This window comes from Sphaerodactylus townsendi, linkage group LG11 (assembly GCF_021028975.2).
Source record: "Sphaerodactylus townsendi isolate TG3544 linkage group LG11, MPM_Stown_v2.3, whole genome shotgun sequence".
In the NCBI taxonomy this organism is placed as follows: domain Eukaryota; kingdom Metazoa; phylum Chordata; class Lepidosauria; order Squamata; family Sphaerodactylidae; genus Sphaerodactylus; species Sphaerodactylus townsendi.
Window position 1 is genome coordinate 54,921,298 of NC_059435.1, and position 15,487 is coordinate 54,936,784.

Sequence of the window (15,487 nt, forward strand, 5' to 3'; positions counted from 1 at the left end):
TATTATTATTATTATTATTATTATTAATAATAATAATAATAATAATAATTTATTTAATTTGATTTGATTTAATTTAATATACTGCCCTATCCCTGAAGGGCTCAGGGCGGTGTACAGTATAAAATATCACATAAAAACCATACATACAATTTAAAACAATTATATCCTAAAGCAGATTATGTCCCAAAACAGTGTCCCACGAAACCCTTACGCAACCCTCCCACAGTAAAAGAATAATGGGTCCTGATGCTGTTAGGGACCCATATAGAGCAGGGGGGGGGCTGGAGCACCCTCAGCGGCTGGTCTCTCCAAAGGCCCGGTGGAACAACTTGGTCTTACAGGCCCTGTGGAATTCTCCAAGGTCCCGCAGGGACAAAAGACAATAAGTAATTTGTCTAAACCTTATAAATATCACTTCATAAAGAGAAGTTAGACCATATGGTGTGCCTTCTCAACATCAACAAACACATCTCCAACTGTAAATCATTCTTTAGTTATAATTTTTAAAAATAAAATTATTTGTTCTCCAGAAACCTATGCAAGTAGCATGAATGTTATAGAATATCTGACTGACTTTGTATGGTTATTTTTTTTGTGATCAATATTAAGAAAAAAATGTGGAATGATTGGGTTGGGTCCAGCCTTCTTTTATGCTAATGAGCAAGGAGGAAAGGGTCATTTTTATTTATTTATTGGATTTGTGTCCTGTCCTATCCCCACAGGGAAAAATGTTTTTTATTACTGCACATAACTGTAAATTCCGTGCAAATTTTTCTTAATTGCACATGTGGAAATAAAGAAGTCTTTGTTTCATGCACATGGAGTCATCGTTTACCAGCTTTTCACGCTACAAAGTTTAGTGCATAAGCACTAAATTAACAGCTTGAAATATCTGAATTGTGCTTTAAGCTGAGGCCTTTGTTAGAGGCAACTTTTACATTTTGTTTACTTGGTATGTCTCGTATTTGCTTCCTGATTTTATTCTTACTATTGTATAGTAAATGTGCATTTTATTGTATTGCTTCTTTGATATTGTGAACGTTTTGACAGATAACAGGTGGTCCAAAAATATTAAAAAATAGTCCATGAATACAAATATTCAAAGTTCCTATATGCATATACTCATGTTGGTTATTTTTAAATTGTTAAGAATAAATATAATAGAGTTTTACCTCACTATCGGGATATTGCTCAAATAGTGTATAAATCAAAGAACTCTGTTCATTTATCTTAAATTTATCTTAAACCCACACAGGGGAAATGGGCTGTATCATGGCCTGGGGGATTGGAACTTCGCAGGCAGGCAGGCAGGGAAGAAAAAAAAGATGTGCCTTCGTGCAAAGGCACATGGCCTAGGCAATGCGCTGGCTGTCCATGGGACAGCCAGCCATGCGAAGGGGCCAGGATGAGGGCGGGTTCATGTAACCACCTTTCCCCTGCTTTTATTGGCCCGTGCAGAAAGGGCTTTAGAGTGCAGGGTTGCCTCAACCAATCAGATTGCTTCCCTGCTCTTGGGCCTCTATTCCTCATTCTGAGTGTAAACAGTATTGGCTGCAGACACTTTTAAAAATAATACTTTCTTCTGTAGTCCATCACAGAAACATTAACCTCATGTTCAGTATTATATCCCCATATACAACAACAATAATCGTCATTCCATGTTTCCCCGAAAATAAGACAGGGTCTTATATTAATTTTTGCACTAAAAGATGCATTCTGGCTTATTTTCTGGGTAGGGCTTATTTTAGGGGAAATATGGTACCTCTGCAATTCATTAAGGTGGGCTCTTGGCAGCCTGGTTGCTTCCCCGTCATGTGTGATGCAAGCTGCATCCTCATTGGCAGGGAGCACCCTGCTGAATCACACCATCCTGATGTGTAACTACTGGTAGGTCTTATTTTTGGAGTAGGGCTTATATTTTAAGCATCTTCCAAAAATCCTGAAAAGTCATGGTGAACCTTTGGCACTCCAAATGTTATGGACTACAATTCCCATCAGCCCCTACCAGCATGGCCAATTGGAGTGCCAAAGGTTCTGGAGTGCCAAAGGTTCGCCACCATGGTTTATTTTTTGGTAGATCTTATTTTTGGGGAAACACGGTAGGTAGGAAAGGCTGAAAGAGCCTTCTGTGGATTTAGAGAAGCGTGCATCTATTTAGGATTGTACTGTTAACATCCCAGCTTCTAAATAACTGTTAAAAGGTCATTGCTGTGAGAGTTATCAATGATCCTGGGTTCACTGTTGCTTTCCTTGCTCCTCATTTAATACAATTGCAAACTTTTGCTAGACATCTCTTTCCGGATATCCAACGGTGAGAATGAGAAGCCAGCTTTTCACTGCAAAGTCTGTTCAAGTTCCCTACTTGTATTTGTATATGAAGAAAAAAGAACACTCTTTATTTGGTTTGCTTCACAGACAAAACCCGTTGCATTTGCAGTCCGGACAAATGTTAGCTACAGTGCAGCCCATGATGACGACGTACCAGTCCCAGGCATGGCCATCTCATTTGAAGCTAAAGACTTCCTACATGTTAAAGAAGTAAGTTTTTTTTTAATTTACATTTTGGAAGGTAATGCCAAAGATGACATTTTTAGTGCATGATGTTTATATATTCAGAATACATTTCATCTTTTAACGTGGATATGACAGATGATCAAAGGATAAAGCATTTCCTGGATGGTTCAAATCAGGATTTTTCTGAATTAGTTGCCAAGTTTCTGTTGGATATAATTGGTACTTCTGTCAAGGGAGATTTTTTATATTAAATGATGGTTATTTGAGCTTTATTTATGTTATTCTGGTTGTAAAAGGTTTCTGGTTGTAAAAGGTGGACAACCATAATATAAATACAATTATAAACTTTAAAACAATCTAAAACAACACAGTAATGCCAATAAAGGCTTTGTATTTGTATTCAGAATACAAGCTAAAGTATCTGTAAGTGTACAGGAAACATCCAGGTTTTCCTTCCCATTTTTTGTTCTTCCAGTACCCTGCTTGCTATACTGATAAACTTTAGTAGAATTTAACATGAGGCTTGAGAGTTTAATAGTAATGTGTTCAATGTAATAGAAATGGGAGACAGGAAAATGTATGTGTGCATTTGAATTCTGGAACACCTGGTTAAAAGTCACTTTCTTCAAGGATGCAACCTACTTAAATTATGGCTATATATTCTTAAAGATGCAGTGATTTTTTTTTGTTGAATAGTATTTATTTCTGATTCTACCCCTGAATATAAATAAGCAGGCCATGTAGTTGCTTCTGCAAAACTCCCATATGATCTAAGGTGGTGTACAGTTTACTATTAAAGAAGGTTATAAATTAGGATGAAATTATAAAGTTATTGTGAAATAGCAAAGTGGTACATATTAGAACATCTGGATTCTCTTGCAGATTAACTAGACTTTTCCTTATGTGGTTAATAACCATTAAGGCAGTGTAGCTCCTCCCCTCTCCCTTCAAGGCCAGATGGCTCAGTAAACCATGGCCACATTTTAGTGCAGTGTAGTGGTTAGAATTGGACAAAGTTCTCAGAGGTTCAGGTTTGGATCTTCATTCTGTTATGAAAACTTACTGGGAGACTTTGGCCCAGTCACACATTTTCAACCAGGTTGTGGTTGTGAGGATAAAATGAAGAAAGGGAGACTGCTATAGGCCACTTTGGGAGCCCATTGAAGAGAAAAGTGGTGTGGGGCCAGGGCCGCTCTCTGGTCCTACACAGCTGAGTTAGTTTTAAGAAAAACTAAGTTAAAAATAAGAGCAAAAGACATCTGACATTAGAAAACAGACAGTTTTTTTACTTAGCAGAATTTAGATCAGTTTACAGAATGTGAACTCTCCCGAGGAAGAGGCACGCCCCGGTGCCCTCAATTGAGAGACACGGATTTTAGAACGTTACAGAATACAGATAAGTTACAGAAGGTGACCTCTCCCGAGGGAGAGGCCCTGGTGCTCTCAAGAGAGAGACACGGATTTTAGATCGTTACAGGAGGTTACCCCTCCCGGGTGGCTCTCAAAGGAGGCACGGCCAGTAGAGGAAGAGCCTTAATTTTTATAGATGCAAAAACGTCACATAGTCCATCCCCTTATTCACATATTATGATTCATATACCTTAAAAATCTTATTGGTCAGAATCTGTCTCCTGGTCACAGTAAGACAGCCTATATTTCTACGTATTCACATTCCTTCTGTAATTCAAACGCTACATGCTGTTAGTTTATGGCCTCTATGCATATACAAAGAACAGCCATCAAGCTAGCCTGCTCCTCCAAGAAAAACCCGTTTTGCTAAGTTTCTCCCAGAGAGAGCTATGTCCCTAGGGCATGCAGGCTTGAATCTACATACTTTTAGATCATAAAACTTCCTTCGATTCTAATACAATGATTTTACCTGTGAACAAATATTGATTCTAACAATTATACAATGATTCTAAGACAATAGAATTATAGTAAAATACTAATACATGTGAATTACTCTCATTATCATTTCTCTGTGCTCATTTAACTATATAGAAAAACACTTTTGCCTTTAACTAATCACATTCATTTCTAACCCAAAAACAGAGTAATAAAATGCATCTGTCTGCTGTCACGTAGGCCCTCAGTGCCAAGATACTAAAGATGCTATCTGTAGTTGCCTGCATTTTCACTAGCAAGCTTTGACCTACTGCAAAAATGCAGGCTTTGGGTCACTTACACAGAAGCTCCCATTTTGATTCTTTGCAAATCCTTGGTTCTATGACTTTCATGTTTCTTGATTAAATACAATTTTTATACACATTCTGATCCGTTCCCACAGTGGGGTATATATATGAAGAAAATAAGTAAATGAAATAAAAAAATTAAGTCCAGTCTCACATGTATAATTCCCTACTATTAAAATTAACTGGAGGAAAGAGGGGATGAATATGGCAAAGATGGATTTTTCCAGCCGCCTCCCATTGAGCATCAAAAAGGTTATACCAGGAATTAAGGGACTTACTGTGACAAAAGGCCATGTGACACAACGAGAATGAGGAAGCAAGCAAAATTATCCTTCTGGCTCTTCTGCCAGCATAGCCTCTTCTACTGGCAGAAGGCTTCTTATGCTGTTGAAATGGATACATTGGATATAACCCTATGTAAATACGGTACCTTACTTACAATTTTTAATAAAGACTTGCACTGCAGTTGTGACACAGAAGGATGGGTTTTACAGAAATCCTTTGCCTTGAATCACTTCTAACATTTAAATACATGACCTGTTTCTTTAGAAATTTAACAATGACTGGTGGATAGGACGATTGGTGAAAGAAGGCTGTGAAATAGGTTTCATACCAAGTCCAGTCAAATTAGAAAACATGAGGCTGCAGCATGAACAAAAGGCTAAGCAAGGAAAATTTTACTCCAGGTAATTAAAAATATATTTATGTCTTATATATTTGCCACAATGTTTTGTATAGTTTGTGTATATTTGTATTACTTGGATCAGTGATGAAAAGAATTAGATTAAAATGTTTGTTGCTAAGTAATATTTTGAATAACATGATTTTGCTATGGGGAGGGGAGGAGGGAATGAAAAATTCATTCTTAACAAAGATGATTGTTTCTTCCTTTAAAATATTCCTCTACTGCTTGGTGTTGTTGGTTGCAGTCTCATAATAACTATACTGATAGTTTTGGCATTCATATCACAATACTATTTTAGTAAAATTTACCTTGTTCCCAAATTATAAGACTATCATTAGTACCAGCAAAAGTAATACTGTTTTATATGTTCTTTGACTTTATATGAAGCTTTATGTTAAAAGAGTCCTTAAACCTGTTCAGACAATATTTTGATCCCCTGGTTGTACTCTATGAGGAGAAGAAACACAGGCTTTGGTTTTACATGTTTCCTTTCATGTCATGTCAAATCCTGGATACCTGTCAGAAAAACATAGGATTTTCCACAGTTGGTATAAACTGGACAGTCATAATTATTATCAATGGATAGCGGACTGACAATAGATGTTAGGGGCTTTAAAAGTTAAGGCTGTCACCATGCCCAACCATCTGTGAAATATTTTTGTTCTTTCACATGTTCTTTGTGCAGTCCTAAATATTGATTCTGTATCTATTATATTTTCTGGAACTTTCTAGAGCTTCAGCTAGCTTCATTGTAATGTACTGACAAAATGATTGAATGCTTTCCCGCTCAGTTCTGTTCTAACTGCCAGAAAAAAAAGCAATACATACATTCTCTTGAGTTTGTGTGTGTGTGTGTGTGGGGGGTCTAATTAGAGAGGCTCTTTTCTCCTCTTTGGGTTTCTTTCTTTTTAGTTTTTCTGATGCTGCAGCTGTATTGTGCAAAAGGACATGTGGACATAATTGTTCAGAGATGCTCCAATATCCCCCAGTTTAGCTCACGCTCTGTTTGCCAGTTGCAAGCAGAAAGACAATTTTTCATTGAATACTTTGGCTGTTCATGCGCAGCTCAAATCTATACTCTCCAGATATTCAGTCAGTACAGTGCAATGCAACCAGTAGCATTTATGCATGCACATCCCATTCAGTCCAATCTCAGTCCTTGATGCCCCTGAGACCTGCTGCCTCAGGGCACCACCCATTGCTTAAATTTTTTTTAAGAGTCTACCAGTAAATAAATAAGCTCTATTTTAAAAAATATTGCTTAACATTCAACCTAGCAAATGTTATCGACATTATTTCACACATGGCATGTTTTCACACAACTTTATAACAATGGTAGTTTTCCATCCTTATACACATCATTTTACTAACTAACCTAACCACCCATGACAACGGCCCAACCAATAAAAAGCAGGCCCAATCTACAGTGATCCCTCTTCATGTGTTTGGTATGATAATTGTGCCCTTTGCCAGATTCAGCCTTTTGATTTGCCTGTTTATGACAGACTTTATGTAGTTTGTGTTATTGTGGTTTGTGACAATCATAAGGCTCCACAACTAACCATCCTACCGATCTAGCAATTATCGCTACAATCACTCACTGATGGGAAGTTTATTGTGTTACACTTGTCCTCTGATCCTCCATAAAATACAGATATTTTCCTTTTGGGGTTACTTGCTGTGAGACTCATTACCATTAACAGTGCTTTCATCACTAGGAGCAATTAAGTGCACGTAAACTTTCTAGAGATGTAGGCTGTGCTCAGAGTCCTTTCATACTTCTTGTTCAAGACACATTAGTATAGATAACAGACTTTGCCTCATGATGGTACAACATGGATGTACAGCATAATATTATTTGGTTCGATCACTACCTAAAGAAATCTGTGGTTCTGTAGGAACTGTGCTTAGAGCATCTATCAGCAGCTCTTCAGCAAATATTCTAAGATGATCCAAGGAAGAACCTTTCAAATGGTCCTTGAATTGTCCCTATTAACTAATCAGTCATCCTATTGTAGATTTCTTTCACAACTATAATATGTGATACACCAAAATTTCTCCAGCATACAGACACCAATTCTCTTGGAGACTTGTTCATGATGATTTGTACAGAACCTCTCTTGAACGCATTTATACCTGTTTAATTACAAAGTATTCAAAGATTTTATTAATTGTATATTGTATATTCACAGTGCCTTGGTAATTTCAGCAGTCATAATTTACCAATCTGTACCACTTAGCTTGACACAATTTTTAATACTTATTATATATACTTATTCATTTTAGAATTACCCACACCTTGCTTGCCTTGTAAAGGCGCTATTTGGGTTTTTTTTTAAGTTCAGCACCCAAAGGATACCCATATTGTGGTTGCTACAAGGGACCTAGTCCTTTATTTTGACAGAGGGTTCAAGTCAGCTTCATATTTTTGTATACTGTGGGCCCACTCAGAGACTTTAACATCAATGCAGTTATGTAATCTGGCCACTTTTCACACAGCAATCATTTGTCGCTTGAAGTGCATTCCTTTTTTCTCACAGTATTTGGATAGAAAAAAAGTTTGAGTTCAGTGGCACTTTTAAGACCCACAAAATTTTGTTCTTGGTATAAGCTTTCAAGTGCATGTACGCTTTTGCGAGTATTTGAATAGGTACTGAATGGAAAAGTTTTTGACTCCTTTCAGAGTATGCACAGAAACAAAACCACCATCCCAAAAATGAGGAGGCAGGAGCATTTGGTCTTTTCTAAAGTTCTTTACTGGAAATTTCTAAAGATTGCTGCGGTTGGGTGCAGAGCACTGTCTGGCTGCACATAAACTACCTGAAAACTAGCAACTCCACATAATCAACCTGTTTTTAAAATGATAAAAAGTTGCACGTGTGAAACTGAACACATTATTGGCCAGTCCATTATAGAATTAGATTGTCCTGTATAATTTCTTTAAAAATTCTTCATATAGTTTATGGGAAACACTAAACATCTGCATTTGGTCAAGAAAATTTCTCTGCATGAATGACAGGTAAATATATAATTTAAAACAGTTAAACTATATTTATTTACTCTAGTAAATCAGGAGGAAATTCATCATCTAGTTTGGGTGACGTAGTACCTAGTTCAAGAAAGTCGACACCTCCGTCATCTGGTAAGTGGGTCATTGCTGTTTTAACAATGAGTGTCTTCTTTTAAGCTACAGTTTTTAGTGAAGTAACAAATCAGCCTTTCATTGAGATGACAGATCACTATCTTTTCCTCCCCTTATATAAACAATACATTGGCAGGTTCAGGTTCCAAATAATTTTAGTAAAACTGTGTCATGTGTATGCTAGAAATGAGAATCACTGCTTCACTGGCAGTTTTGCTTGCAAAGAAAATAAAACAAGTAGGATCTATTGTTGAAAGTGGGTATAACTCTGCATTGTTTTATGTCTGCCAAGATTCTTAGATGAAACCAGGGGCATGCTTTTAATACCGTTTTTCTCAGGCAAATGATCACGGCTCAAGCCCTGAATTACACACATTGCTAAAGGCTGTATTCTGTCAGCTACATAGTGAATGTTCTACAGTACCCTGCTCTTAAAAGCCAGTTTAGTTGAAAGATACACTAGAAGAACTTAATAGGGTTCTACAGTGTGTCATCAGCAGTTCAGAATAAAGTACATAAAGTGAAATGGCAGGCTGTGTGTACTATGTGGAGTTTTATTGTTCACACATATGAATTTACATTCATGTGCACTAGACACAACATGCACTTGCACCCTGCTCAGGTTCAACATCTTGAGACTGAAGGAAGGGGTGAACACCTTTAAAAGTGATGACTTTTGCAGCACACACATCGTTCTATTAATGGAATCCCAAAAGACAACAACAAGAAGAGAATAGGGACAGGTATTTTACAAATACTTGTTCCAGAAAACAGAGACTAACCTGATCAGTAGTTTATATCACAGTGTATGTTTTTTAATATCTGTACCTTGCCTTTTGACATGGATGTCCCATGAGTCATGGATCTCGTCAGATCTCAGAAGCTAAATGGGGTCAGCACCAGGATCACTGTTCGTCTCTTGCCTTGAAAACCATACAAGGTTGCCATAAGTCAGCTGGGACTTGACAGCACTTTATACACACCCTGCCTTTTCCCATGGTCCAGGCTGGCTTGCAAATTCAAAATATAATACAATAAAATCCCAAATAATGCAGAGTACGCCCCCATCTGAATTGCGTTCACAATTGGATGGATGCTGCAGGGTTTGTTTTTTTTAAGATTTTCTTAAATGGTTTACTTTTTGCTACATTTTGATAAAATATTCTGTGTTCCTGAGCCATCTGTTTGAGTTAGAGATATTTTTCTGCATTTTTAAAATTCTTGTAAAATTCATTAAATCAGGCAAAGGGAACTTCATGACTTCTCAAAGAATTTACAGCTACAGAACATTCAGGGTTTTTGGTAAAATAGATTGAGAATGTTCCTATGCTATTTTTGTTTTACGCTGTTATGCCTCAATTATTTTTAAGCATGTCTAATCTATAAATTTGATTAAGGCTAACATTCAAGCCTTTTCAATTGTAGTTATTAACGAACTGCATGTGCTTATAAACTCTTTTTTTTTGCTTAAAAAGGATCAGGGTTCTTTAGAAATAGATGAATGTTTAGCAAATTAAGTATAATTTTCACTTAGCTGATATGCTTTCTTTGCAAAGAGTGTAAGGAACAATAATCCTGTTGAGCTACAGATATGGAAGATTAATGATATTTTTACATAAAGAGTAAATACAAAATGTTCATATGTAAATAAAATCTAAAAAGGTAAGAGAATTATAGCTCTTATGATGGCATCAGCCAACCATTTTGGGAAGTCAAGAAACTGCAATGGGAAGTTTTGAGCTTGATGAATTAGTTATGCAATCTATTGTCGAAGACTTTCATGGCCGTAATCACTGAGGTTCTGTGTGGTTTCCGGACCATACAGCCCGGAAACCACACAGCACCTCAGTTATGCAATCGTTTCAGAACATTGGACACACATTGTGGCACTGGATCATATGTACATTTACAAAGCCATTCTCAAAAATGGCGTTTAACAGTGATCATTATCACTTTTGAATGAGCTTGAAAAAAGTCTACCCTGAAAGTTAATGATGGCCAACTGGAGGCTGGCCTGTGGGTAGCACCTACCTCCTTCCATTCTTTTCTGTAGTCATCCTTCCTCTTCACATAGGCTCATTCTGCACATGCAGAATAATGCACTTTCAAACTGCTTTCAGTGCTCTTTGAAGCTGTGCGGAGTAGCAAAATCCACTTGCAAACAGTTGTGAAAGTGGTTTGAAAATGCATTATTTTGCGTGTGTGGAAGGGGCCATAGTCTTATTATGGCATTATCTAGTGCCACAAGAGTTCTTCCATTTTGAGAGGTCTCACTAACAGAGTGTAACGGTATCATGACTGGGACGTCTATCTCTCAAGTAACTTGACTGAGTATGAATACCCAGTTCCTAGCAGAAGTTGCTTTAAGATCCTGCTTTAAGCAGCTTGCCATTCTCAATGACATAACAGCTAAAGTTGTCCCGTGTGCCCCCCCCCCCCCCCCGGCCACCCTCTACAATAATGATCTCAAAAATCTATCTTGAGCCACAGAGAGTCTTGAATGAGCAAAGCTGCATGAGTGGGCGGAGTTTGGAGCACCCTCTGTGGTACAACAGACATGACTACATAAAGTATTTACTCAAATGCAAGAGGCAGTCATTTTACACTTACACACAAGTTACTGTTATATCCAGTAATAATAATTTTGTTTGAGTACAATATTTTAATGGGGTTGTCTTAAATTTATGGCTGCTTTTCTTCCAAGTAAATTTAGGGTTTTCCTTTTCAGAAAATAAGCTCACATGCTTTAAATGGAAGCTGTTATGCCATAAATTAAAAGCTGTGTCTTTTTTTTTTAAGTGTGGGTAGAATGAACCAGTTGACCAGTTGGCCCCACTATAGCTATTGCCCTGTTACAATTTGTCATTCAGAAAATAATAATAATAGCTTGTTTGTTTCTTTAAAATTGGCTTGCTGATTCCAACTGCATGACTGACAGAAGTAAAAACACTTATTCTGTCTGCACGCGTGATGATCTAGGATAGTAGCCAACATCTCTAAAGATGTAAACATGATTTACAATTTGAACTGCTAAAACAAATGCTATAATCTGCAAAGTACAAATGAATATCAAAACATACTACTATTCATCCTTGGTATGTTACTCTTGTATCCATTGAGAAGTGGTTTATGGGGGCACAGATATGCTCTGGAGAACTGCACAAATTGTTAAGATTATAGTTTATTACTTCTAACTTGCAGCAAATTCTTGGTAGAATATGTTACAAACAAAACCTGCAGAAAATAATTCCATCTATTGAAAATAATTACAGATCTCCAACTTTATAAAGCAACATGATTTCCTGTATATTTCAAACACTCCCATACTTAACTTTATTTTGTATATTACCTGCTTTGCATGATATTTAAAGTTTATAGGTTATGTTGACTTATAAAATCACTACACATCTTTTTCCTGAGGAGACCCAACAAGAATAGCTGGGGTTTTTTTTAATGAAATATTTTATTTTAATCCTGACCCAAAAGTAAAATCTCCTTTGATTTTTGCACTCAATTTCCAGTGCTGATCATATGGCTCAGAGTTATAAGTTCTAAGCTTTTGCTATACACTACTTAGGTTATGGTTCCCCAACATGGCACCCATGGATCCTCTGGCACCCACCATTACTTTCTTTGGTGCTTACTAAACTTTTCAGAAAGAGGGTGGGGCCATTGTAAAACACTGGGCTTAGCTACCCTCATTTAAATAAAAAAGGCTTCCATAGCTGCAATAGCAGCCATAGTTACTGGAGAATCAGGACTTTTTCCATTCCCACTTGTGGTTCTACCCTCTTCCCCCTGCCCTTAATGCTCTCCTTCTTTTTATTCCTCCTTCTCTTTCTCTGTTTTCTCTGTTCCCCTCATCCCACCCTTGCTGTCATGTTTTTTAAAAATTCCCTTCTGCAATTTTTGCAGCCATTTGTGGATTAATTTTACCTCCCACTGCTGTCATTTTCTAATGGCACTAGCCACCCTCTCTCAAAATTGTAAAGGTGCCCACAGCGAACCCTGACAAAGGGTATATTGGGAAAACACACACACTTATTCAAGGGAAATTAATCTGGACTGCTTGGATGTGGGAGTTTCCTGAAACTTTCTTTACTTGTTATGCATGTAGGTCTTTCAGTATGTTGCCTTACTGTGTCAATCTGCCCAGAAGATTTGAAAACTAAAAGTTTATACAACCGGTGTAACCAAGAATGCATTTGTATTAATTTATATAAAATAGGGCGGGGGGGGGGGGGGGAACACAGTTGAATAAAAACTACATTAAATTTTTAGTTTCATATAATTTCCTGTGATAATTTCACAGGAATTTCACTGTGATGATTTCATAACCCTTGTGTATTATACCCTTATAATTTCCTTTTTCTCCTTTTTATTCTATATCATATACTTGACCGAGATCTGACCAGGGATATTATTGCTTTGTGTTTGTTTCTCTTTACCTTTATCTCGCCTCCCTGCCATCTGATAATTTTACATTGTTTATCTACATATAGCTATAGACATAGATGCCAGTGGCTTAGATGCAGAAGAAATTGATATTCCAGCAAACCATCGCTCCCCCAAACCCAGTGCAAACAGTGTAACATCACCCCACTCCAAAGAGAAACGAATGCCCTTCTTTAAGAAGGTAACATCGACTTCTAAGCTGCCATCTGTACACCTGCTCACCAGCCCTGCGTCACATTTCTAGTCCTGTTGACTGTCTGTGTCCTTTGACAAGCCAATAACATGCATGCTCTTGTTATTCTTTGTTTCTTTTCCATGCTGCTGTAGCTAAGCAGAAGCAGAAATCGGTAAGTCGGCATTGACACAAGCTATGTTTATTCTGCCACGGGCATCATTAGCATCGTCACCTACAGTTTATACAGCACAATCACTTTCAAGCAAGGGAAGAAACCTATCAAACTACCAGCTGATTCAGTGCAGTAAAAACAAGCAGAATAATCCCCATGAGTGACTCAGTCAGACAAGGCTTTTGGTACTTTTCCTTTTTGATGGAATAATAGGCTGCCAAGGGAATTTCTTTAAATATCCGCAGGAGCAAAACTTTGACAAGACCTGGTAATGCACCTCTTTAGTGCATGCTTACTGTCTTTTTTTTTTCAGATTTTTTGATTTGTAATTCGCTTTTATTCATTTTTGTTGAATCTTAACAGCTGCGCATCTTGTTCTTTAAAAAGAACCTTCAGATTTTAATTTAGTCAGTATGTAAACTTCTAATCCACTAGGTGCAAAATCTGCAGATGAGCAAGACCAGTGGAAAACTGCAGACTTGTTTTGGCGGTCTACTGTGAGTTTTTTCTATTGTCATCTATAAATTCTTTCCCATTGTTCTTGCCTTCTCCTCCATCAGTCAGACAGTAGCATCTTGCCTATTAGAGAACATAACTAGTGGTTCCCTTCACAGGTGAAGTTACTCACAGGTAGGCTAATGAATATGGTATATAGTCATCCCTTATCCAGGGACTACAAGAAACTAAATCCTTGGAATTTGTTATCTAGCAGCCAGTTATTAAACCAATGCAGAGTGAGCTAGCAATTCAGATTTCTATTTTTTTACACGAATATTATCACATTACTTTTTTAAAAAATTCAGAGGCACAACTTCATACAGAACATGCAAGCTTTCATGGACCATAGTTTGGCAAGCCAAGTGAAACTTGGCAGTATAAAAAAATTCACTTCTTCCTTTTCAAACCCTGTTTGATTCTTTTTGCATTAAAAAAATTCCCTTGCTTGCCTCCTTTCTCTTCCATTATAGATGCTGCAGTTATTATACCCAGATGTTAGAGAACGCCAATAAATAAAATGCAGTTAATTTGTTTACAATGTTTTTTAAAATTTAAAATTCATCGTTATTGTGACCATTACATTTTTTAAAAATACCAGTCAGTTATTTGTTTTCACTGGATTAAGTTTTTAGGAACAGGTCAAAGTAATTCTTTCTGCTTTTAATTTTCTTATGCTATTGCTAGACAGAATCCCCAAATTCTCTGCAAAATTCCCAGATGTAGTTGTGATTCCTTTTGTGTCAATATGTGCCCACCATAACCTAGACAGACATTCTGATTAACTCACTGGAACAGTCAAAGCTTAGCCATCCAATGGCGAATATATCCACCACAATCTATTTAGATGCCTATTTAGCTATTTCAGTAATAATTTTGATGTGAAGATCTGTTCCATTTCTGTTATATATTGCCACTGATATGACATTTAATTAGAGCTGAGAAAAGTTGATGGTTGGCACATAACTGACTTTAACAAGTGACAGTATTCCATCAAATAAGGTAATTTCTGTACCTACGCTAATTTTCAAGGATTATGATTACAGCAAATGCTATTTTATAGACAGCCGTCATAAAAAAGGGAAATATTACTGTGGGGCATTGATCTGCTGGATAAAGGAGGGTGAGATTTTAAGGGCTGCTATAATAATACACCATCCTATTATTTATATTCATGGTAACTATAATGCATATCATCTTAATTAGTGCAGGAAAATTATAGGCTTTCCCTCTAAACGTTAAATGAAATCCAGTCCTGTACAAATAATTCACAATGCTATTGATGCCTTGGGCACTTTTTCATTCTTCTGTATCTATTATGTGGTGATTTACATGGAACCAAACAAAATAAGAACACCCCTGACAATGTGTGTTTCATGTTTTAGACTACTTTAGAAAGCTGTTTATGTGGCTTTTTGTGCTGTTGCTGTATTAACGTTTGTCTTTGTTCTCTTACGTTTGTATTCTACCTTATTGCTTTTATTGTGGTTATACCTAAGACATGTTCAATTCTGCAGTAATTAACAATGACAACTTTCCATGATGTACACTGGTATATTTACACTATGTAGGCTCTTGAAAAATAGATCTGGCACAGCTGCTTTTAAGCTTTTTACAGGTTGGTGGTTTTGAATTTGAAAAATTTGTTCTTTGAAAA

General features: G+C 36.9%; 1 protein-coding gene across 13 annotated transcripts in view; it reads left to right on the top strand.

Annotated features, from left to right (window-relative positions):
• CACNB2 (calcium voltage-gated channel auxiliary subunit beta 2) overlaps window positions 1–15,487 on the top strand; it is a 158,940-nt gene that overhangs the window by 124,539 nt on the left and 18,914 nt on the right. For 8 of the 13 annotated variants that reach the window (XM_048510600.1, XM_048510588.1, XM_048510589.1 and 5 more), the window contains 4 exons: window positions 2,416–2,538; window positions 5,256–5,392; window positions 8,457–8,533; window positions 13,036–13,169. In XM_048510600.1, the coding sequence (XP_048366557.1) occupies window positions 2,416–2,538; window positions 5,256–5,392; window positions 8,457–8,533; window positions 13,036–13,169 (471 nt within the window). Of the gene's footprint in view, window positions 1–2,415; window positions 2,539–5,255; window positions 5,393–8,456; window positions 8,534–13,035; window positions 13,170–13,315; window positions 13,336–13,770; window positions 13,833–15,487 lie in introns of all 13 variants that reach the window. The other 5 variants (XM_048510592.1, XM_048510593.1, XM_048510599.1 and 2 more) reach the window with 2 other exon arrangements.